General features: G+C 36.2%; 1 protein-coding gene across 1 annotated transcript; it reads right to left on the minus strand.

Moving 5' to 3' along the window:
* Window positions 1-1131: 1131 nt before the first annotated feature.
* Window positions 1132-25850, minus strand: LOC106138453 (actin-interacting protein 1). The gene is made up of 13 exons (XM_013339605.2): window positions 25683-25850; window positions 25337-25549; window positions 12650-12797; window positions 12000-12180; window positions 11543-11662; window positions 10432-10596; window positions 9378-9585; window positions 7573-7701; window positions 6437-6543; window positions 5977-6079; window positions 5366-5538; window positions 4089-4239; window positions 1132-3408 (listed from the first exon to the last, which is right to left on the minus strand). The coding sequence occupies exons 1-13, from the start codon at window positions 25696-25698 to the stop codon at window positions 3299-3301; spliced, it is 1824 nt and encodes a 607-aa protein (XP_013195059.2). The 5' UTR covers window positions 25699-25850; the 3' UTR covers window positions 1132-3298.
* Between the last annotated feature and the right edge of the window lie 55 nt (window positions 25851-25905).

Below are 25905 nucleotides of genomic sequence, written 5' to 3' on the forward strand. Positions count from 1 at the left end.
CGGTTCTACCACCGTTTATAAATATCATCACTTTATATTTGAATGGCAACATGTAGTGTGGCTTAATAACATGTCAAACACGTGTGTTGTTATAAGTAACCTACATAGTCTGGACTCACCTTTAGATGTTTCATCGACTTCATGAATTTAATATTTGAAAGATATCAATTCACAGTTGGAATTTTTTATTTAAAAATAGAGAGTGCCTTAATTACGAATAATATCTACCAAAATTATATGTGTACTCACTAAAACAGCTCAAGAAATTGATTTTAGTAGGTAAGAAACCAACCCACTAATCGCCAAGGTATGATTTATTGTTAATTTAATTTTCAATTGTTTTTAACTTTACAGTCAGTATTTTTTTATTAAGACAGTATGCATCATAGAGAAATGTTTCACTTTCATAAAGTCTACTAGATTATATACAATATATAAAGGCTACTTATATGAAAGTCAAATTTTGTGCGAAGTCGATGAAACATCATTTTGTTTTGTTCAATTTATTCTAGTCATTTGTTTATAAGAGTTTTGACTACGTCGATTATAAAACCACACTTTAAAACAAGATTTTAAGGCGAACTTCTTATTTCTTGACGATTTAAGTATTTGAATCTATTGTGGTGAAAAATTATCTTCAACATAGTCAAAATTTATTTCATGTTTGATTATTTTATTTTCATAGTATAGTTTAACGAAACAAAAGACATTATAGGAAAGACAATTATAATTATGATTAATTAAATAATTAATTTATTAATATTTTGTTTTATTTTAACCACCGAATTACCGATTTGAATGACGACCCCAAAATAATTCATTATAGTCTCAAAAATCTTCCGGTCGACACGATATAAAAATATTTATATATAATAGCCGTTGCTCCTATATTACGCACGTAAAAATCTATCTTACATGCTAGATATCATATTCCTATCTACATCATAATTCCTCGTTACCAATACGAAATGTACCTTACCAAAATCAACAGCTATAAAACAAAATCCGTCCAGTAGTTCCAGAGTTAAGCGTCTGACATACACACAGACAACGGTAATATATTTTCTTTTATCTAGCTAGGATCTTAACGCCCTTTAAAAGAGTTTCAACAGAAAAATAAAATACCAAATATACAAGTGTATACATTTTATTTCATCTTACATACATTTTAGTAGTAGACCACGTATAAAACAAAGAAAAAATATATAATAAGAAATTAGTATTAAAATACTGTAAAAAAAAACTTAATTATATTCAGAAACGTATAATACGACCATTCAACAATGTCTCATTTGACAGCTGTCAAATAGGAATATTTTTGTGATTTTTTTTCATTCACTCTAAAATATTTCCGTCCTGCTCTTAAGTGAGACTTTATAGAACGATAGAATTTTAACATTTAGAGCTATAGTCTTCATAAACGCTTTAACCTAAAAGCAAAATTAATCTTAGCAAAAACTATAGACCCATTATACATTTCTGAACAGCGCGCTAAATGTCAATTTTAAATGCTTGCACACGTTAGTTACGTTAGATCTTTCAGATCACAACTTCATTAAAAAAAATCACAATTTCTCGCCAGAAAATCTTTCTTTGGGGACTGACTACATCGATTTGTCGAGAATACATTTTTTTATTATAGATGACAGGTATTTTTATTACAATTTAGCCACCAGGCATTATTTGCAGCATTTTTTCCACCACATTTTTGTGTTATTTTAAAGAAAATGAATATTTTTCAAATTAATATCGCAAAATCTTTAAAAAAAATAAACAAAAATCTTCCGAGTGTACAGAAGCCTAACGGTTATATTAACTACTTTCCGTACCATTTACATCTTACCGTATAACGTACAAGAGATCAAATATGTCAGTCCCATACAAAAAAATGTGTAATCTCTCTGTTAGTACCAAAAAATAAGTTACAACGTCTAACTGAGCATTAAATATTACAACTAAAATACAAGCGAAATAAATATGTTAGCATTTCATGTTTACTTATAAACGAATTATACTCTTTTTTAAAATAGTCGCCTTATATGGGATATAGTTGGAGAAATCAGGAACTTCGTTCATAAAAAAATACTCGAGTACATATTTCATTGGAATATGATCTTTATATCCTGTTGCATATAGTCGCGTTTTCAATATATTAGATTTGGTGCATAGCACATTTATAATATTACAATTTCTACCTTAATTTACTTAATATAAAGGTCACATTCCAATAACATGTTAATATTTCTGGGCTAGCTTCGTAAATTTGGATCGTTATATATAAAAGTAGAAATATAGCGTAGATGTAGTAAATATAAATTAAGTTTCATAGTTTATACTGGACACGTTAAAATATCAGTTCTTAGCATTATAAAAAATGTATCCAACCATACAATACTATTTAGCATACGCTACATGCATTTTCGACTACAAAAAGAGAGGTTCTCAATTCTCAGTATAATTATACAAAATCTATTTTACATTTTAAATGCTTATATAAAATCTCAGGCAGTTTAAAACGTCACTCGAGATTTAAATCTCAAATACAACGGTGTGCAGGGTCGATAGAAATCAATGTATGCATCGTCTGCTAACATAGTCCCTTAATTAGGCATTTCTATGTATATTATATGAAAAAGCTTTATATGAGAGCTATCTGTTAGCAATTATATGTCTGTCGTGATAGCAAAATTCGATTTGTATTTATATGTTGCATACCTATAAAATTTAAAATTTATTGATAAAACATTTGAAAATAGGTTCGCTACCAACAATTCATTTATAAAATACTTTGGAGTCCTATATTTTGAAATAAATTCAATGAGTCAACTTTTTTCCATGTTATCAAAATTTTCATGAATTGAATATTTAAAAAATTACAAATTCCAACAGGGGCCGTACTAACTATTCTTTCGTATCAATATGACAATTGCAATATACTAAAAGTAGTTCTAACTCTATTATATATATCTGATACATATGTGTTACAAAAAAAAACTCGGATTTAACTCATCATAAAAACAAAACATATCTTGATCAAATTAAGGACGTCCTGGTAAAGGGTCAGGTCAAAAGTACCCGAAACCGCCGAGCTTGCATGAAGAGAGTTATGAATGTGGATGAAGCGAAGGAAATATGCAGAGATCGTGGCAAGTGGTAAGAGGTAGTCTCTGCCTACCCCTCCGGGAAAGAGGCGTGATTTTATGTATGTATGTATAAAAACAAAAATTATTAAAAAAAAAAGTTAACTTATCGAATTGCTCACAGACAGCTCGCAATATAAAGACCGTGTTTAGTCAGTTCAAGCCTTAGGCACGTTCCACACGCGCGTATTGGCGTCCTGGCCCACCGACACTACAGTCTCGTCGTCCAGCCACGTTATTCCCGTGATCTGACTTTGCGGGTGCGCATCTGAAAATAATAACACAATATTAAAAATTTTGTTTCTTTCAGAGCGTTGGTAAGGTGAAAATAAAGGCACTGGTTCGAATCCCTCAGACGCGTAACAATAATGACTATTTTCAAAGTTTTATACATTAGTTTAAACACTAACCGATGCTCTTACGGTGAGGGAAAACGTCATGGGGAAACCTGAAAAGTTGTAGTTATTCTATGGATTCTTAAATTAACTCTCATCATTCGTAACTGCGACGTTATACCAAAACATTGCAGTATATAACTTAGAAAGGAGTCATTGGTCATTGATAGATATATATATCTAATGATATATATATATATATATATATATATATATATATCAATTCAATTCAATTGGAACCAATAGTAGATCTCAGTAGTTCCTGAGATTAGCGCGTTCAAACAAACAAACTCTTCTATATCTTATATATAAAATTCTCGTGTCACAATGTTTGTCTCCGTTCTCCTCCGAAACGGCTTTACCGATTTTAACCAAATTTTGCATGCATATTCAGTAGGTCTGAGAATCGGCTAACATCTATTTTTCCTACCCCTTAATGATAAGGGTTGCCTACCCTCAACATTTTTTACCCTTAAAATTATTTATATGGCAAAACAACGTTTGCCGGGACAGCTAGTATAGATATATATGTATTTCTTGTAAAAACACTCACTCTTTATAATGACGTGTTTGCCGGGCGCTGCGACGCTCCATATTATGATGTTGGTGTCGAGGGAGCCCGACGCCACGCGCAGCGAGTCGGGGCTCCACGCCACGCAGTTCACTTTGGCCGTGTGGAAGCCCCATTCTTTGTTGTGTGCCAACTGGAAACGGATGTAATATATTTGCGTATTACCATAGACACGTGCCATCTATATATAGATTGACAATACCGCTGAAAGTCTTCAAATATGACTGTTTGGAGATAGATCTTATTATAAAAAGTTAATATTCTAACCTTTTATAATAAGATCTATCTCTAACTTTTAAGTTGTTTTGTTCTAGTGTTGTATCTTTCAATAATAAAATTCTCTTTTTAGAGCATCACAACAACGGTTTGTTATTTCACCAAATTCATAACATTATATATAAATAAATAAATATATACGGGACAAATTACACAGATCGAGTTAGCCTCAAAGTAAGTTCGAGACTTGTGTTACGAGATACTAACTTAACGATACTATGATATTTTATGATAAACACTTATTATAGATAAACATCCAAGACCCAGGCCAATCAGAGAGAGGTCGTTTCTCATCATGCCCTGGCCGGGATTAGAACCCGGGACCTCCGGTGTCACAGACAAGCGTATTACCGCTGCGCCACAGAGGCCGCCAATATGTAGATTGACAATACCGCTGAAAGTCTTCAAATATGGCTGTTCGAAGATAGATCTTATTATAAAAGGTTAATATTCTAACCTTTTATATTAAGATCTATCTCTAACTTTTAAGTTGTTTTGTTCTAGTGTTGTATCTTTCAATAATAAAATTCTCTTTTTAGAGCATCACAACAACGGTTTGTTATTTCACCAAATTCATAACATTATATATAAATAAAAAAATAAATATATACGGGACAAATTACACAGATCGAGTTAGCGACGAAGTAAGTTCGAGACTTGTGTTACGAGATACCAACTCAACGATACTATATTTTATGATAAATACTTATTATAGATAAACATCCAAGACCCAGGCCAATCAGAGAAAGTTCGTTTCTCATCATTACCTTTTCAAGACTGTTGGCTTGATTATATGAATGAACGAATGACAGATTAAGCTAAATTTGCTAACCTCACCAACTTACTAGCGAGGCACGCTCGTCTTCACACACAACTTTAATAGTGAATCACACAGCTGTGGCTGTAGAGAGATGATGATGCAGAGATGTGTCTCTGTAATACCTTCAAATAACATACACACACGCAATCATAACAAAACTCACCTTATACTCGTCGGTGGAGTACAACACGACCTTCCTGTTGGCGTCGCAGGCGGCCAGGTGGCGGCCGTCGGCGCTGAACCGCGCGCCGGTCACGGGGCCCAGGTGCTGCAGCTCCACGCTCTGGTGCAGGGTGCGCACGTCCAGCGTGTATATGTGGACTTTGTTGTCCGCGCCTGCCAACACAATATATAATCACGTCTACAACCCTTGCGGGGTAGACAGAGCCAGCAGTCTTGAAAATACTGATTGGCCATGTTCAGCTGTAAGGCTTAATGATGGAATTGATAAAGGATATAGACATGATTTATATGAATGTATGTAACTAACTAAATGTAATTAATTACCATCCGTGTGGCTCCCGGTATTGGTGCCGTAAAAGAATAGGACCTCTCCATCTCTTTCCCATGGATATCGTAAAAGGCGACTAAGGGATAGGCTTACAAACTTGGGATTCTTTCTTTAAGCGATTGGCTAGCAACCTGTCACTATTTGAATCTCAATTCCATCATTAAGCCAAATAAACGTGGCCATTCAGTCTTTTCAAGACTGTTGACTCTGTCTGCCCCGCAAGGGATATAGACGTGACCATATGTATGTATGTATGTAATTACCTCCAACAGCAACATGTCTCGACTTGGTGTCGATGCTGACACAAGTCGGCTCGTAGTTGAGCGGCAGAGACGACTGCTTACTATTGCCGATCACGACGACCAACTGAAATTAAGATATATATATATAGTCACGTCTTTATCTCTTGCGGGCAGACAGAGCCAACCGTGTTGAAAATGCTGATGACTTCCAGATGTTTGGCTCAATGGTGAAATTGAGATTCCCAAGTTTATAAGCCTATCCCTTAGTCGCCTTTTATAACATCGATGGAAAAGATATGGAGTGGTTCTCAGCTAACATGCCGAAAACCACACTTTATTTATTCTTTAGTTGCATCTTAATATATATATATATATATATATAATATTAATATATTAATAATTATATATAAATATTATATAATTCACGCGTATATATATAGATATGTATGTATTTAAACTTAATATAAAACAATAGTACTACCTCTTTGACAGTGGCAATGATTGTGGTGTCATCATCGATGATGTGGTCCATGCCGCGCGGCTGGGAACCCAATGGTATAACAACATCCGTGTACGTCGGGACTTCACCTGGAAACAAATTTATATATTTTATTATTTATTTATAGCTGTGCCCGCGACTTCGTCCGCGTGGTATAGTTATTTTGGGCATCATTGAAGCCCTCAAGGAGGAATAATTTTCCCCGTTTTTGTTTTTTTTTTCACATTTTCCATTATTTCTGCGCTCTGCAATAGTTGCAGCGTGATGATGGTCTATTAAACACAACAAGAATTTTTCAATTCGAACCAGTAGTTCCTGAGATTAGCGCGTTCAAACAAACAAACCCTTCAGCTTTATAATATTAGTATAGATTTATGTTCATTAACGGAAAAAGAATACAAATGTTATTTATAACTATTTAAGTGTAGGCCGAGTGGTTCCCGGCACCAATAACAAAGAAAAAAAATAGGACCAGTCCGTCTCATTCCCATAGATAGACTTATAAATATGGGATTCTTTTTTAAGGCGATGGGCTAGCAACCTGTCACTATTTGAATCTCAATTCCAAGTTCAAGACAATTGGCTATGTCCACCCCGCAAGGGATATAGACGTGATTATATGTATGTACAGCGATTCCGTATTTTTTTTTAATTATTAAATTAAATTAAATTAAAAATTTGTTTATTTTCTCTCCACATAGGTGAATATAGGTAAGTACAGACTTCTGTTGTAAAACTTAATTTTTGAGAACCTATTAATTAAAAAAAATATTATATATATTATTTTTTTTATTCAAAATAACAAATATGAACTATTATATTTACGACCAACCTGAAAAAAAAGGAGTCAACAAGCTTATTAACAAGATTATTTTTTCAAGTATTTACACGGTTAGATGCGCGTGCGCACCAAAAAAAGAAATTCAAAATTCAAAATTATTTTATTCATTATTATAGGATACTATTATATCGCTTAATAATTGTCGTATGGTTTAACAACTTGGTTGACGTCAAATAAATTACTTAAAAACTAAGTTTACTGCCGCTTCCAAGGCGTCAGTGCAGAAGAAGCGGTAACAAACTGCACTGCACCCTCCACCCTCGCGAGCAACAATTACCTTCCGCGGCGGGCAGCGCGCGGCGCAGGCTGTCGTCGATGCCGCAGCTGAGCAGGGCGCCGCCGCGGCCCGCGCTCATGCCGTTGACCTGGTTCCCGTGACCTTGACCCCGGATGTGACGACCTTCGCCTGTCACGAACACATACGTACAAATATACTATACTTAGTTAGTTACATATTACATGCATTAATATAAATCACGTCTATATCCCTTGCGGGGTAGGCAGAGCAAACAGTTTTGAAAAGACGAAAACATAATTTTAAAATAAAGTGAAAGAAACTTATTGCACGTAATTATTCAGAAAAGCTCCTAATGCCCTAGTATTAATATACGAGTCGGTTACTTTAATTAGAGGTCAAGTAGGTCAAAGAGGAGTAGTTATAATGTCACGAAGGTCAGACAGTAGCAGAGTCGCTTTAATGTCATGGAGGTCAGACAGGAGCGGAGTTGCTTTAATGTCATGGAGGTCAGACAGTAGCAGAGTTGCTTTTATGTCATGGAGGTCAGACAGGAGCGGAGTTGCTTTAATGTCATGGAGGTCAGACAGGAGCGGAGTTGCTTTAATGTCATGGAGGTCAGACAGGAGCGGAGTTGCTTTAATGTCATGGAGGTCAGACGGGAGCGGAGTTGCTTTAATGTCATGGAGGTCAGACGGGAGCGGAGTTGCTTTAATGTCACGGAGGTCAGACAGTAGCAGAGTTGCTTTAATGTCACGAAGGTCGGACAGTAGCAGAGTTGCTTTAATGTCACGGAGGTCAGACAGTAGCAGAGTTGCTTTAATGTCACGAAGGTCGGACAGTAGCAGAGTTGCTTTAATGTCACGGAGGTCAGACAGTAGCAGAGTTGCTTTAATGTCACGGAGGTTTCAGACAGTAAACCTAAATTAAACTAATATGTTATATTAAAAATAAAGTTGGAAAAATAGACAGAGCAAAGATTTACATTAATTTAAATACTAACCGAGGTGAGGGAAAACATCGTGATAAAACCTGCAAATTCAGAAAACTGGTTGCGTAACCATGATTGTTCCAATACGAGTTAGGTTCCCCTGCAAAGGTTGCGTAGACGGAAGTCGCTTCGTACAAAAACGTAACTCATCCAATCCAGGATCCATGTTCAAAGGCATACTGGGGTATGCCTTTGAACATGTCACTCTCCAGAGGGGTGAAAACTTGAGATCAGATGGGAGTTGCTTCATATAAAATAAAAACCTGACTCACTTGATCCAGAATCATGGTTACAGGCATACCCCGGGCTCCTCTCCTGAGAGGTGAAAATGCAACCCAGACTTAAACCAGGAGAGACAAGTCACCCAATCCAGGATCCATGTTCAAAGGCATACCCCGGGCTCCTCTCCAGAGAGGTCAAAAACGCAACCCAGACTTAAGCTGGACAAGTTATACAGGGTGACTTTTAATTCAACTGCATAAATTTAACTGTTAAGTGTACTCATCTAAAGAATATTTAAAAACGTTAAAAGAAAAATATCGGTTCATATTTCAGAAAGTACGAAAAAAAATAAAAGTATCAAAATCCACGATCCTAAATACGTCATATCACCCCGGCAGGCGGTAAAGCGACGCGTAAGATTCAGAGGTCAATTTACATGTTTAGTTTTTCTTTTTGTAGTATTGGTCTTTAATTAAGCGTGTGACGTAGTTTTGAGGGTTTTTAAATGTGCAAATGATGACGTTTAATTTAAATAAAAATAGGCTCAAACGGCTCAGAAGCATGGGTATAGCCTATGTTTAAAAGGATGCAGTTGTTTTAAATGTCACCCGTATATTTAAAAAAAATATCTGACCAGTGTTAACATCCCACTGAGTGACACATCCATCATGGCTGGCTGTGTACACGGCCAAAGAGTCATCGCGCGGCGCCAGGCAGGTGATGGGCTTGTTGTGGCCCATCAGCACCTGTCTCGGCTTGTCCGGATTCTCCACGTCCAAATAGTTGATCACCCCGGACAGTGACACCGATAGGAGGTGCTGACCTTGCCACAGGCACGATACCTGGACAGAATTCATGGAAATATAAACAACAATATATATTATATGGACAAAACAGATTGAGCGAGCCTGAAAGTAATTTGAAGAGAGAAAGTAAATAATTTACTTATTATAAAGTGGTTCCCGGCACCAATAGAAAAATAATAGGACCACTTCATCTCTTTACCATGGATGTCGTAAAAGGCGACTAAGGGATAGGCTAATAAACTTGGGAATCTTCTTATAGGCGATGGGCTAGCAACCTGTCACTATTTGAATCTCAATTCTATCTTAAAGCCAAATAGCTGAACGTGGCCTATCAGTCATTTCAAAACTGTTGGCTCTGCCTACCCCGCAATTATATAGTACTAGCTGTGCCCGCGACTTCGTCCGCGTGGAATAGTTATTTTGGGCATCATTGAAGGCCCTCAAGGATGAATAATTTATCCCATTTTTTTCATGTTTTCCATTACTTCTCACAATTGCAGCGCGATGTTATATAGCCTAAAGCCTTTCTCGATAAATGATCTATTCAACACAAAAATAAATATTTCAATTCGAACCAGTAGTACCTGAGATAAGCGCGTTTAAACAAACAAACAAACAAACTCTTCAGCTTTATAATATTATATAGTACATATAGATATATTTTGTATCTCTTTCCCATGTATGTCGTAAAAAGCGACTAAGGGATAGGCTTACAAACTTGGGATTCTTTTTAGGCGATGGGCTAGCAACCTGTCACTAGTTGGATCTCAATTCTTTCGTTAAGCAAAATAGCTGAACGTGGCCATTCAGTCTTTTCAAGACTGTTGGCTCTGTCTACCCCGCAAGGGATATAGACGTGACCATATGTATGTATGTAAGTACCTGTTGATCCTCAATAGCGGCACCCATGTTGAACAAAACGGAACGTTGCATAGTCTCCACGTCCCATATAGCGCACGTCTTGTCACCGGAACAAGACAGGAGTTGTTTGCCATCCGGAGACCAGGCGATGCCGTAAACGCCGCCCTTGTGAGCTGGTGAACCGACCTGAAAAACATCACATACATACATACACTAGCTGTGCCCGCGACTTCGTCTGCGTGGAAGCGTGATGTTATATAGCCTAAAGCCTTCCTCGATAAATGGTCTATTTAACACAAAAATAATTTTTCAATTCGAACCAGTAGTTTTTGAGATTAGCGCGTTCAAACAAACAAACTCTTCAGCTTTATAATATTAGTATAGATAGATAAAATCACGCCTCTTTCCCGGAGGGGTAGGCAGAGACTACCTCTTTCCACTTGCCACGATCTCTGCATACTTCCATCGCTTCATCCACATTCATAACTCTCTTCATGCAAGCTCGGCGGTTTCGGGTACTTTTGACCTGACCCTTTACCAGGACGTCCTTGATTTGATCAAGATACGTTCGTCTAGGTCTTCCCACCCCGACCTTACCCTCCACACTCTCCTTGTATATCTGCTTAGTCAACCTGCTTTCATTCATCCTCTCCACATGACCGAACAACAATCACTGAAAAACATCATCATGTGTTTAATAAATCTTAGGTAGGTATATATAAAATTCTCTTGTCACAATGTTCGTTCCCGTAGGTACACCTTCGAAACGGCTTTACCGATTCTCGTGAAATTTTGTGAGCATATTGAATAGGTCTGAGAAGCGGTCAACAGCAACAACAATATATATATATATACTAACTGTCCCGGCAAACGTTGTTTTGCCATACAAATATTATTAAGTAATTTCTATTTTTTTAAAAATATTAAGGGTGGACAACCCTTATCACTAAAGGATATGAAAAATAGATGTTAGCCGATTCTCAGACAATTTCAAACATTCTCGATATACTCACAAAATTTCATCAGAATTGGTCAAGCCGTTTCAGAGGAGTACAGGAACGAACATTGTGACACGAGAATTTAAAATACATATAAGATATTTATTATGTCGTTTGTATATTGATTAACTAACCTCTCCCTTGAGCTCTGAAGTAGCACCATCATACAGGTAGATCTTGCCGTCGAAGCCTGCCGACGCGAAGAGACTTCCGTCCGGACTGTACCTCACGGCTTGGGCGAAACGAGTGTGTTCCTGAAAAGGAAGTATTTTTTTAAAGTTTTTATCAATGTAAGACTGTAGTGTAAACAAACTTATCATTTTAAATATTTACTTAAAATATGCACCAATTTGGCTTTAAAGTCTGTCGTTACCATTCGTTCATTTCATTCGTTCGCCTCATTCGTTCATTTCATTAGTTCATTTCATTCGTTCATTTCATCCTTTCATTTCATCCGTTCATTTCATGAGTTCATTTCATTCGTCCATTTTTTTGTTCATTTCATTCGTTCATTTCATTCGTTCGTTTCATTCGTTCATTTCATTCGTTCACATCATTATTCCGCTCAATTTATCCCTTAAATCGTCTCACCTGCTTGGTGCACTTGAACTTGAACGGTGGCCCCTCGAACACAGCGATCGTGTTGTCCTCAGAGGCGGTCACGATCCTGAACGGCCTCGAGGGTCGGAAGTCCACGGAGTTGATCGGCTTGGACTGGCCGCTGATCTCGCCCACCGATGTGCCAGTCTCCGACATGAAAACGTGGCCGAATCTGATATAAATTAAACAGACGCAATTTATAAAAAAAAAAAAAGAGTGGACTTTGCAAGTCATAAGCAATTTTGTAATCCCCACTCGGAAGAGAAATGTGTACTAAGGATAGGCTTACAAACTTGGGATTCTTTTTTAAGCGATGGGCTAGCAACCTGTCACTATATGAATCTCAATTCTATCATTAAGCCAAATAGCTGAACGTGGCCATTCAGTCTATTCAAGACTGTTGGCTCTGTCTACCCCGCAAGGGATATAGAGGTGACTATATGTATCTATGTATGTAAGAATCAAAAAGTGACAGTCTGCAAGCCCATCGCCTAATATTTTATTTACTTTTGTATACAAAAGATTTCAGACGATGTTATTACCTACCGTTTGAAACTGGCTCAAAGTGTAAAAAATATACGTATGTACATATGTATGTGTATACGATAAAGGAATTGAACAAAATTGAAATAGAATTTCACCTCTCCCGGCCCTCTCCTACGACGACCATGCGCTGGCTGTCGGCGCTCCACGCTATATCCTTGATCGGCCCGCCTATTGGCTGGAACTCGTTCTTGAGAATATGCTCCTTGTTCACCGTATCCCAGATGCGGACCTTGCCGGACGCGTCTGAAAATTAAATCTTAGTCTTTTGGTGGTCCTATTCTTTTTTTGTATTGGTGCCGGGAACCACACAGCACCTCTCCTTTGTCGTATGTATCCACGTACATACGTATATGGTCACGTCTATATCCCTTGCGGGGTAGACAGAGCCACAGCCACAGAATAGTCTTGAAAAGACTAGAATACATTATATAATTGAAGAACATTTAACATTGAAGTTATGTACATTAGTTTGAATACTAACCGATGCTCTTACGGCGAGGGAGAGGCGAAAAATGCTCGTGCAATATGAACTTATTAAACTATTTTATTATCGGAGTACGGTTCTCGCAGCCACCGCATGCGCACGTTTCTATGAGCCATTCCGAGCAAAACCAGTGATCTAGACCTCACTCTTACGACCCTTAACACCGTGTCACCGAGTCTACGGTCGTTGGACGCAGACGTACCAACAAGACCAATCCACAAGACCTCCGGCCTACGGCGCTTAACCCGGGCGCTCAGTGTCTCGCACGAATGGTTTCTACATTTACAAAGAAGTGGACACTCTGTAGCTCCTTCTCGCACCTATGCTATTCTAAGTTAAGTGAAGTGAAACAGTGCAAGTGAATGATTTAAAATTAAGCTACCGGCGCTTGCGATTATATCACAGAAGAAATCATACCAAATAATTATAAACCTGTTCATTATATCACAATAATAATACTGTTGCCTATTATAGCTAAGTAATAACAAAAAGTTTAATAATTTATAGCCTGGCCAGAGTTTCGAAGCAAAATAATAATTACAACAAAAGGATTACTTGCAACTTATATCTATCCAGTCCAGAAAGGTGAATCAGCTGTGTGCCTACGCATTTTCACTTTCTACTATTTGTCAGCCTATCTTTTTCATTTGACTACGGCGCCGTAAAGCGGGTGATACTAACGATTCCCGAAAATAAAGCTTTTCCATGCCATTAAAACGTACTCCACCAACAACACCAAATATGTCAAAATCAGACACTGATTTGTCAATCCCTCGCACCGAAATAAGTTCTGAGGACCTCCTTCACAATATTACCACACGACATAAAAGGCCGCGTCAGGGCTCCTCATAACCTACCCAAGTGAATCAATTTAGCAGTGATTTGAGGGAAATGATGGAGGCACTCCACACATCATCTATTAATCAACAAAAAATGATGAATAAACTAATAGAAGAGGTCGCTGAGATCAAAAAACAAAATATTAAAATCCAAAAATCTAACGTGCAAATTGAAAATACCTTGGAAAGCCTAAAAAATAGTAATGAAAATATGTTGAAAAGAATACAGCTTCTTGAAAAAGAGCGCTTTGATCAACAAAACTATATAGTCAGCCTAGAGAAGAAAATAGAGAACATGCAGCAGACTTCTCGTCCATCCAATGTTGAAATACGAAATGTTCCAGCGGTCCAGGAAGAATCGTTTACGGACCTGACGGCCCACCTACAAAATATAGGACAAGCACTACATGTGGAAATCCAACCCTCGGATATACGTGACACTTACCGCATAGGAAAGAATAAAATAATCGTTGCCGAATTTCAATCTGTGCACCTGAAGAATAAAGTTTTGGCAGCGGCACGCAAATATAATAAAGATCACAGTGGAGACCAACGACTCAACACTTCCAATATTGGCCTTGCAGGGGACCCCACCCCCATATACATATCCGAGTACCTTGCAGGAAGCAACAGGAAGCTGTTCTACGAGGCCCGAGAATACGCTAAAGCCAACAATTACAAGTTTTGCTGGACCGGAAACGGAAATATTTACATGAAGAAGGATGAGCAATCGAAAGCGATTCGCGTAGACTCTGAAATCACGCTGAACTCTCTCCTAACAAAACAATGACTATATGTCAGTACAAACCATTTGTCTGTATTGTTTGAGCCTTTTATTATGAAAATTTCTTACAATATGTGTTTTTGCATTTACTTAGCCTATCCTTATTTACAAATTTATCTGTTTAATAACATTTGCTGGGAATATAAAAGTTTCATATTATATAATCTACATACATCACTTATATCACACAAACCATATACATATATTATAACACTTATACTTAATTCGTTATACACAACACAAAATATGAATACGTATCTTGATAAGCATAATTGTCTATACTTAATGACCTTCTTTTTGTGGTACGGTGCGCAATTCCGACTCTATTTAAAAAATAATAATACAATAAATTTATTATTAAAAATAATATGACAGATATCAGCTCTTATTTCAATGAGTTGGAGGCGCTTAATGTATCACAAAGTTATTTATGTGCACCGGATCAATGTTTCAAATATATAAATTGTAATAAAAAATCTCTGACTGTTATTCATTTGAATATTTGTAGCATAAACTGCAACTTTGACCAATTCCAAACACTTCTTTCAACTTTAAACATACAATGTGATATTATTATCTTAACAGAATGTTGGTTATCAGTTACGCCATATCTCCCTAAATTGAATAACTTTACATCATATCAAACGATAGATGATGGCAATCAAAATGCAGGCGTCGTTATATACATTAGAAACACCTTGGATTGTAATGTCTTCGAACCTAAAATTATAAAGGAAGCTGATTGTCTAGTTTGTACACTTGGAACGGAGTTCGCTTTCATAGCTGTTTATAGATCACCATCATATAAAAACACAGACATATTCTTAAATTCTATCAACGATCTTCTATTGACCCTAAAATCCTATAAAACAGTTGGTTTAATGGGAGATCTTAATATAGATATACACACTTGTGACAGCGATAACCGTTCTGACAATTACCTCAACCTGATGGCAGCACACGGTTTGCTTCCGACGTATACCTATCCCACTCGACTGCAAAAATGTATTGATCATATTTTATTAAAAACTGATAAAAATTCCACTGCAATAGTTCTCGAATCTTCTATCACCGATCACTATCCAACATTGCTGTCGCTTCAGTTGACACGAGAAAAATCTGTTAAATCCATAACACGTACTAAAATAAACTATGAACAAATAAAAATTGACCTAGCTTCTTTTGATTTTTCGCAAATAAAACAGCATCAAAACGTAAATTCTGCTACAGATCTTTTGGTTTCATCAGTCAGTGATATAATAAACAAAAACACCGTTAGGTACACACCCCCCCGTAGTAAGAGAAATCTGAAGCCTTGGATTACTCCAGGCCTTCTACGCTGCATACGAAATCGAGACCGAATGCACAAACAATTAAAAAAACAACACAATAACGTCACGCTTGCGATTACTTATTCAAGATACAGAAATTATATCAATAAACTTTTGAAGAAATTGAAGAAAGAATACAATAGGCAGGCTCTAATGAGGACGAAAAATGATCCCAAATTAAAATGGAAGGCGATCAAAGAAATCACAAATATTTCACCATCACGCGTTAGTTCTAAAGCCCTCCTAAAGTCTACACATGATCCTACCAAATCTGTGAATGAGGTTAATAACTACTTTGTAAATGTTGGGAGAAACTTAGCTAATACAATAGGGCAAACTAATAAAACTTCATTTGTACCTCCCACAGCACCAGTTTCATCCCCTCGAAACTCCTTTGCTCTTTTTAATGTCACTAATGACGAAATTAATGACCACATAATGAATTTAAGAAGAGATTGCGCTACTGGGTGGGACAACATTTCATCCCGTATTCTGCAATCATCACGTGAAATTTTTGTCCCATTACTAAGACATATCTTTCAACTATCACTCACAAGTGGAGTTTTCCCAGATGCATTTAAGAAAGCCATCATTCATCCAATTTATAAGGGTGGTGATGGAGACGATGTCACCAACTATCGTCCGATATCTGTGCTTACTGCAATGTCAAAATTATTGGAAAAAATTATTAATTCTCGGCTACTCAGATACCTTAATGCTAATAATATAATCTCAAATAATCAGTATGGTTTCAGAGCGGGTAGATCGACGGAGGATGCAGTATCTGCACTGGTTGATGACATAGTTGACTGCTTTGAAAAACAGAGAAAAGGACTAGGATTATTCCTAGATCTATCAAAAGCCTTCGACGCCGTCTCTATCCCCAAACTTCTTTTAAAGTTGGAGGCTGTCGGTATTCGTGGTGTGGCTTTGGATCTTTTTAGAAGTTACCTGTCTAATCGGACACAAAAAGTAAAAATTGAAGAATACACAAGTGAAGAGGAGTACATAACAACTGGAGTCCCGCAGGGAAGTGTCCTTGGCCCCACACTTTTCATTATATATATCAATGATTTGTGCAAACTAACAATTCCTTTTTGTAACATATATACTTATGCTGATGACACAGCTTTATTAGTATCCGGTCGCTCATGGGAAGAAGCCCAAATACATGCAGAATCAGCCTTGGCCGTTGTTATGTCTTGGTTATCTGATAACCTACTCTCGCTTAATTTATCAAAAACTAATTGTTTGCCATTTGGACTTAATTCGACAACACTTCCTTCACATCACAATTTTGTAATCAAAGCCCATATATGCCAAAACCTGACCCCGAATTGCACTTGTTCAGTTATCCCCCAAGTAACTAACGTCAAATATCTTGGTATTATTCTAGACCAAAAATTAAAATGGCTACTACAAATTAAGTCGCTTATTTCTCGCGTGCGGAAAATGATATTTGTCTTTAAAAATCTTAGAAACGTGGCGGATTCTGATACACTGAAAAATACCTATTTTGCCCTATGTCAGTCTATTCTAATGTATGGTGTTCGGGTCTGGGGGTCAGCAGCAAAAACAAACTTACTGCCATTGGAAAGGGCACAGAGGGCTGTCCTTAAAGTGATGACACGTAAACCATACCGTTACCCAACCTCTCAGCTTTACACCGACGTAAAAGTGTTGGCAGTGAGGCAGCTCTTTGTGTTACAGACGGTACTTAAAAAACACTCTCTGCTAAAGTTTGACCCAAACCTCAACGCTAACCGACGACGACATCTTCAGTATAAGGTTTGCATAATACCACAACACAGAACATCAACAGCAGCCAGAAACTTCAGTGTATTAGGCGCAAAACTTTATAATAAATTAAACAAAGAAAGCAATATTTACTCATGCTCAAAATTTGTTTGCAAAAAACGTGTGCAAAAATTTCTACATTCATTAAATTACGACGAAACCGAAAACCTGTTACTCTAACTGTCTTCCATTCTGTATCCAAATCCTGCTTTCAATTTCCTAACAAACACACATTTATTTTCACACAACCCACACACACACACAAACACATACACACTTCACACATGCCACCTTTTGTACCCAGCAAATCAATTTAGTTAAGTTTCTAGCTAAGGCTTCATTTCTTTAGTAACTTTTAAATAAGGTTTCCCAAAAATAACAGACTAGTCTAGTTTGGGAAACCTAGATCATTACTCTGTTCTTATTGCCATAAGCACTAAACTCTATAAATTTCCCTGCCACCCCGGGGCAACGGTCTCTGAGATACAGACTAACGTCTAGTTCAGAGATTGATTGTGTCTGGTTGGGGCAGGGGACTTTATAATACAATTATATAAACATGTACTTACTCCCTTTGTGTACTATGTAATGTGTTCTATGTCATAATGGCTAAATAAAGAATTTATTTATTTATTTATTTATTTATTTAGGGAAAACATCCTGAACATTCAGGCAACTGGATGTGTAAGCATGGATCCAATACGGATTTACTGGCAAAGGTTGCGAAGGTCAGGTGGGAGTCGCTTCGTGTAAAAACCTGACTCACCCAATCCAGGATCCATGGTCAAAGGCATACACCGGGCTCCTCAAAGAAAGGACAGGATGCAACCGGGACTAAAGCCAGATGGAAGAATTATATTAAAAAATATTTAGGTATTGCACGTAAATACGAGGATTATAGTTTCAGAGATTATCGTGTAAAATAAACTATTTTTAAAAGTGTTTCTTAGTTTGATTGCTAACCAAAGATCTTACAGAAAAAACAACGTAATGATACCTGCACATTCAGGTAATTGAATATGTTATCATAACACAACCTGCCCGCGTACGTACGGTACGCGCGACGCCATTTTTTAGGCGAGAAAAATTATCGCGATCATTTTTCACGTCATAATAAAAAGCTAAACAGCGATAGATTTTCGCGCGATAAAAACGACATCGCGCGTGTCAAGCTAAGGGGGCTGAGCTAAGTTTCCCTGCACGGTCACAGACGGAAATCCCTTTGTGTAAAATCCGACTTAATTTACCTCTTTTTAAAATTTATACCAAAATTTTTGTACGGCGCGAAAATATTCGAGCGGTTGGGCCAATCAGCTGCCGTGGTATAACTAAAATGCCGTTATCTGACATCAGGATTTTCATCTTTTTTACCAGTAGAATAAGAAAAAAAATATCTTTCGATCTGTATATACGATTTTTTGGTACCTTTAAGTCATAAATAGGCGTTCTCATTGATGAATGGCATCAGTTTAAATTTTTACCGCATTTTTGACGTTTTACTTAAAACAAGGATTTTGCAGATAACGGCATTTTAGTTATACTGGGCAGCAGAGCGCGCCATTTAAATTAACCCGCGAACTGAACAGAAGACATTTTTTGTTTCGGTTTTAGATTTAATGTATTTGTAACTAGCTGTGCCCGCGACTTCGTCCGCGTGGAATAGTTATTTTGGGCATCATATTATTTTTGTTAACATCCTCCTCGGTCAGGCGGTCACGCGTATTAGAAAGAACTCAGGTTCGCCGTATTAAATGTTTCGCTGCAAATTGCTTATAACGACTATATCTCAAAACCTATTTGTCTGATTTATATACTGTAAATGGCAATTTTAGTCTACATGAAAAGCCGAAAGTAATAAACATATTTATTTGGATAAGGATTAATACTGAATTAAAGAAAATTGGTTTCAAAATAACTTATGTTTATAATGAAAAAATAATCTTAAAAAATGAACATAAAAGTGGTTATTGTAAGTAAACCTTAAGAGATAGATATATGCTCTCGCGGACTTTTTTGTGGCAAAAAATGAGTACTTCACATCTTTAGTACATTGTTTTACTATATCTTTGTTGGTTTGCGCAGCGTTCGCGTGGAAAGCTCGCAGATGGCCGACTCATTCAACTTTCACCTGCATTGTTGACGTTTCCCGTAGGAAATCCGGGATAAAATGTAGCCTATAGCCTTCCTCGATAAATAGACTATCTAACAGTGAAAGAATTATTCAAATCGGTTCAGTAGTTTCTGAGATTAGCGCGTTTAAACAAACAAACAAACAAACAAACAAACAAACAAACAAACAAAACAAACTCTTCAGCTTTATAATATTAGTATAGATAAAGTCGTTATTTCATTAACTTTAAATTCTATTTTATTGACAAGATTACCGCCTATAGTCGGGTGAAAATATGTTTTGTCATCGGTCAATGAGAATACGGCCTCTAAACCATTAAAGCAAAATACATTTTACTACTCTATTTAACATACAACACAACTTAAATAAAAACCCTCTTTTAATTTTATTTATTTATTTAAACTTCACAGCATAAAATACCTACAAATGTTTAGCACAATTGGCGGACTTAATGCTTCTTCTTTTAAAAAAGTCGGTTAAAAACGCACGCACCTAATCTGTCAAAACACCATTTATCATAGCAAGTTAGACGAGTGTTACATTATATTGCGTTTGTGTATAAATATTCGGCATAGAAAGCTGGCTCAGTGCCAGATGGAGCGAATATCTCCAGAATTAAACCGGCGATGTAATGTAACTAATAATTACGTCCTGGAGGGAAGTGTGAGCGGTCAACGGACGTCTCACTGATAGTGAATATCAACACACATGTTAAGCAACCCTGGGTGCAGTCCCCACTTGGATGGGTGACCGAATTGGCGCATAATTTTCTCAAGATTACAGTATTAAAGCCCCACAATCGGATACATCCACAATAATAATAGAGAGAAAAGATTTGTATTTTTGTATGTTTGTAATAAATAAACTCAAAAACTACTGGACTGATTGTCACGAAATTTGCCACAGATATAGAATTGACCTTCGGAACTAAGTCAGGCTTTAAGTACTTTTTTCTTGAATTTTCCCACCGGAGCGAAGCACCGCACAAAAGCTAATAATAAATTAAACAGTTTTATTGATTCGTAAGTTCTGGGTTCGAATCCAGGGCAGGGCGTGATGAAAAAATAACTTTTTTCTGATTAGTCTAGGAGTATGCTGCCTAAAAGCGCACCCTTTCTTGACATCCTAAAAGACAACATCGCAGACGTTTCATAATTCAGCTCGTTTGACCTGAAGGTTGGTACAGCAATAGGTAATGGTGTGACAGTTAGTTTTTCTTAAAAGTTAGATAACTAATAGATACGAGTACTTTTACATCCTCTGTAAATAGCATCAATATAGTTTACTAGCTCAAACCCGCAACTTCGCCCGCGTGAATTTTGCGCATCTACAATAAGCGACGAATTTAGCGCCGCCCACAATAGAATAGTGCCGTGTGGTTTCCGGCACTAATAGAAAATAGAATAGGACCGCTCCATCTCTTTCCCATGGATGACGTTAATAGGCGACTTAGGGATAGGCTTACGAACTTGGGATTCTTCTTTTAGGCGATGAGCTAGCAAACTATCACTATTTGAATCTCAATTCTATCATTAAGCCAAACAGCCGAAAGTGGCCTATCAGTCAGACTGTTGGCTCTGCCTGCCCCGGAAAGGTTATGGACGTGATTATATGTATTTATGTATATAAATATTTTATAAATGAAAATTCTTTTTTTCTCTCCAGGCGGGATGCAATGCAATGCAACCTCCTATCGGCTAATCAAGAAAATTAATTCAGTAGGCAAACCGTGAAGAAGTAACAAACTAACAAACAAATAAACTTACTTTCGAATTTGAAATATTAGTTGAGATGATTTTTTTAGTACATTGGAATGAATATTATAGGATACTAGCGATCCGCCCCGGTTTCTCACGGGTGCAATGCTGATTGTCGTAAAAAGTAAATGAAAAAAAAATGTTATTGTGGGATATCCATAAGACAGAACAATATACCATCGCGGAGTTTTCTGTAGACCTTTTCAATGTGTACAAATAATTAGTACATACATAATTTTGATAAATCTCGTAGGGTTCAACCTGCGTTTGCAATGTAAGCGGAAAAAAAATATGATAATTAACGACATCACATTAGAAACTTCAAAAATAACAGTATTTCTCCACTATTCAATGGATTTTATTATACATATAAACCTTCCTCTTGAATCACTCTTTCTATTTAAAAAAACCGCATCAAAATCCGGTGCGTAGTTTTAAAGATTTAAGCATACAAAGGGACATAGGGACAAAGAAAGCGACTTTGTTTTATACTATGCAGTGACTAGAAACTAGGTCGGTTAAATTTCTAAGGGCTTCCGCACACTGTACTTTTTATGAGGACTACATAGATTACTTGATTGCTCTTGTTTCATGTTTATGATTCAATTTTTTTTTATTCTACTATTTTTTATGTTTTAATGGAGTAGCTAGTTCTATATAATCATGACAACGACAGAATCAGTGCGTTTTGGATACGCTTACTTAAACATGACTGCAATTGACTTTCACCATAAAAAGTTTTAAAAAATTGTTTTGCACACTTTGTTTGTTTTTCTCTTGAGAATCATTTAGTTTTCATTGATCTTTACTTTAGTTTGAATACTAACCACTTAACGCTAACGTTTACTTAAAGAGTCGGAGGTTGAGTCGGTAAGGTGCCCGGTTAAAATGCGTGATGCGCAGATAGGCACAGGTTCAAATCCCACCTAGGCCATGTACCAATGACTCTTTTTCTTTAAAGGGAGGGAAAACATCATGAAACCTGCACATTGGGGCAACTAGATATATAATCATGATTAATCCAATACGGTTAGGTTCCCCTGCAAAAGCATATGTACATTAGTTTGAATAGTAACAAATGCTCTTACGTACTCTCGTTGCAGTGGGCAAGTTAAAGTCGCTTCAAATAAAAACCTGACTCACCCAATCCAGGAACCATGGTCAAAGGCATACCCCGGGCTCGTCTCCAGGGTAGTGAGGATGCAACCGGGACTTAAGCCAGGAGGAAGAAGAATCATTTAGTTTTCGCGTCATGAATGACATCATATTGAAACAGGTTCTTGTGCTATGCGTTATATCATCGTTAAACATCGCTGACTTAACTACTCTTCCAATTACAAACGATTAATTACATTTCTATAATTAAATTAGGTTAACATTAAGCCTAACGGCTCTGTCTACCCGGCAAGGGATATAGACGTGATTATATGAATGAATGAATGAATTTATTTAGGTAATAGTTTTGTCAATGAAAAATAGTTACAAAATGTATTCAAAACTATTCTCTAAGTTAACTTTTTGTTACTTATGATTTTTATGCATCTGCCTCAATGAAAACGTTTGTCTCAATAATATAGTTGACAACAACAATTATTTTCAGTACTTTGTAAAAGTTTAATTTTCATGACCCACTTTATCATTATATATCTAGTAATAACAATTTATAGTGTAAGAACAACAAGAGCACTACTATTTTTACTTTTATTAATATTAATTTATAAATAAAAAAATCTATAAAACTATCTATATATATAAAACTATATATCTATATATTTTAAATTTTGGAAAGATTTTGTCTTTGAAACCCAAGAGAAAAACAACAGAAAATTCTTACTTCACTTCACAGAGAGTTAACTTAGCAAATTGAGGTGCGGCTTTGCTATTCATTATCAAAAAGATAATTGAAGGTAAATAAAAAAGATAAAAACATGAGTCATGTCAAAAATATACAATAACAAATATGATAGAAGACAGTGAATTGAAAGGCAATAAGAATATTCAGGAAACTGAAAGTTTTACCATAAATCCCTCAGGTAATTCATGCACATTAACATGTTGTATAAAGAGGCAAATTATCTATACTAATATTATAAAGCTGAAGAGTTTGTTTGTTTGTTTGAACGCGCTACTCTCAGGAACTTCTGGTTCCAATTGAAAATATATTTTTGCATTGAAAAGACCATTTATCGAGGAAGGCTTTAGGCTATACATATAACATCACGCTGCAACTATAAGGAGCTAAGAAAAATTGGAAGATATAAAAAAAAACGGGGAAAATTATATGTATATATCTTTGAGGGGTTCAATTATAATTTTTTTTGAAAAATAATGCCCAATATAACTATTCCATGCGGACGAAATTGCGAGCACAGCTAGTGATCCAATATTGGTTAAATTCCAAGCTTCAAAGCTTGTCCGGTAGAAAAAACATAGTGTGTGCCACTTGCTTCTCTTCCCATTCAGATTGTAGGAGTCAATCAAGGGTGAAGCAAATAAATTATAATCTAACAATGGATAGAATTAACTTAGCACTTATCTCTACATTGGTATGCGAGCTGGCTTCGCTCATTACGTATTTAACAACAACAGGTCTGGAAAATATTTAATTGGGTGTTTTATGAATTGAAAAAAAAACAGTACAGTAAAAAGTTTGTACAAAAATACACTTATGATAACACCTTATGTAGCATAGTACAATGTAGAATAACCATGATAAACTCTTCTAAGCGTACAAAGTCATGGGCTACAGCTAGTGAAATATAAATGAAGTAAGATACCCACAGATTTACACCTACCCAAACCTTGTGATTCTACTTACAATCATGAGTAACAGATGAATAACATAGCCAAATATGGCCTTTTAGTCTTTTTGAGACTCTCACCTCTTCTCTGTCATCTTTTAGGTAATATACTAAAAACCCAACTATTTTAACCTCAATTCCATTGTTAAGCCATAAAGCCGAATATTGCCTTTCAGACATTTTAAAACTGTTGGTTTTGTAAAGGATAAAGATATGATTATATGAATGTAAAAATATAAAACCTCAGTTATTCACAAACCAGCTTGTATGGGCGTTGAAGCATGTAACTAGTGCACTGAATAATTATGTATTTTTTGTTTTTCTTATACAAATTGTGTCAGAGTATGTTTGCGCTATCATTATTGTAATCTGACTTTACTACCATTCCAAAAATCATGTATGATTACACCTTCCTGGAGGGGTAGGTAGAGACTGCTTCTTACTGCTTCATTAATTATTTTTTGCAAGTTTGAATGTTTTTGGTGCTGTTATGATACAGGTTTAAGAATTTTTCACTTGTTCCACTTTATCTACTCAAATCAGAATGTAACTTTCAGTTCTTCCACTTTTTCAGTGTTCAATGTTATTGTTTATTTATACTGAAGTTTTTACATTACATAAATTTTAATCTATCTGGATTTTTCGTCTAATTTATAAACATTACATTCAACAGTTAAATATGGTTTCCTGATATCAAGAAATTACTTGCTACTTTTCATAACAATACTTAAATATGTCACAAATTATTATGTATCTACAAAAAATTAGCATGAATCACTTATTAAGTTTTTAAAATTTCCACACTCAATCTCTATGGGAATAATTATTAGACATTGCAAATATTAAAACACTGCTTACCTCCTGATGCAATATAGAATCCACTCGGTGAATATTTAGCAACATTCACTTGACAAGAGTGTTCCGTATAGACGTCTGCAATAGCCGGGTTCTCTATATCCCTGATTATTACAGAATTTCCATTCGTGTACAAAAAGGTACGGCCTTTAGGGTCCCCGCCTAATACCAATGGAGTGCCACGCTGGGTCCTTGGCAAAGCCGCAAAAGTATATTCTGTGGAAGCACAAACACTTAATCACTTCCTTGTTCAATCATAAAATAACTAAAAAAGCAATTTATAGCAACGAATCCACTTAAAAAATCTTCACACCATGCTTCAGGAAAAACAATCACAAGTTAAACTTACTGTTGGAATACGACATTTTGATCTTACACTTTATGAAATTTACACTTTAGAAACTAACTAAAAACTATAGTATGTTGAGTACTTTTCGATTTATTTAGAAAAACACATACAGCCGCTACGACTTCCAATTCATAGCCTCCCAAAAAGTGACGTATTTGACTTTTATTCGTAATGTTGGCAGCGAAGCATTATAGAAAGAAAGAATTTCCATATATGGACTGCT

The sequence above is a fragment of the Amyelois transitella genome, chromosome 20 (genome assembly GCF_032362555.1).
Source record: "Amyelois transitella isolate CPQ chromosome 20, ilAmyTran1.1, whole genome shotgun sequence".
Classification (NCBI taxonomy): Eukaryota; Metazoa; Arthropoda; class Insecta; order Lepidoptera; family Pyralidae; genus Amyelois; species Amyelois transitella.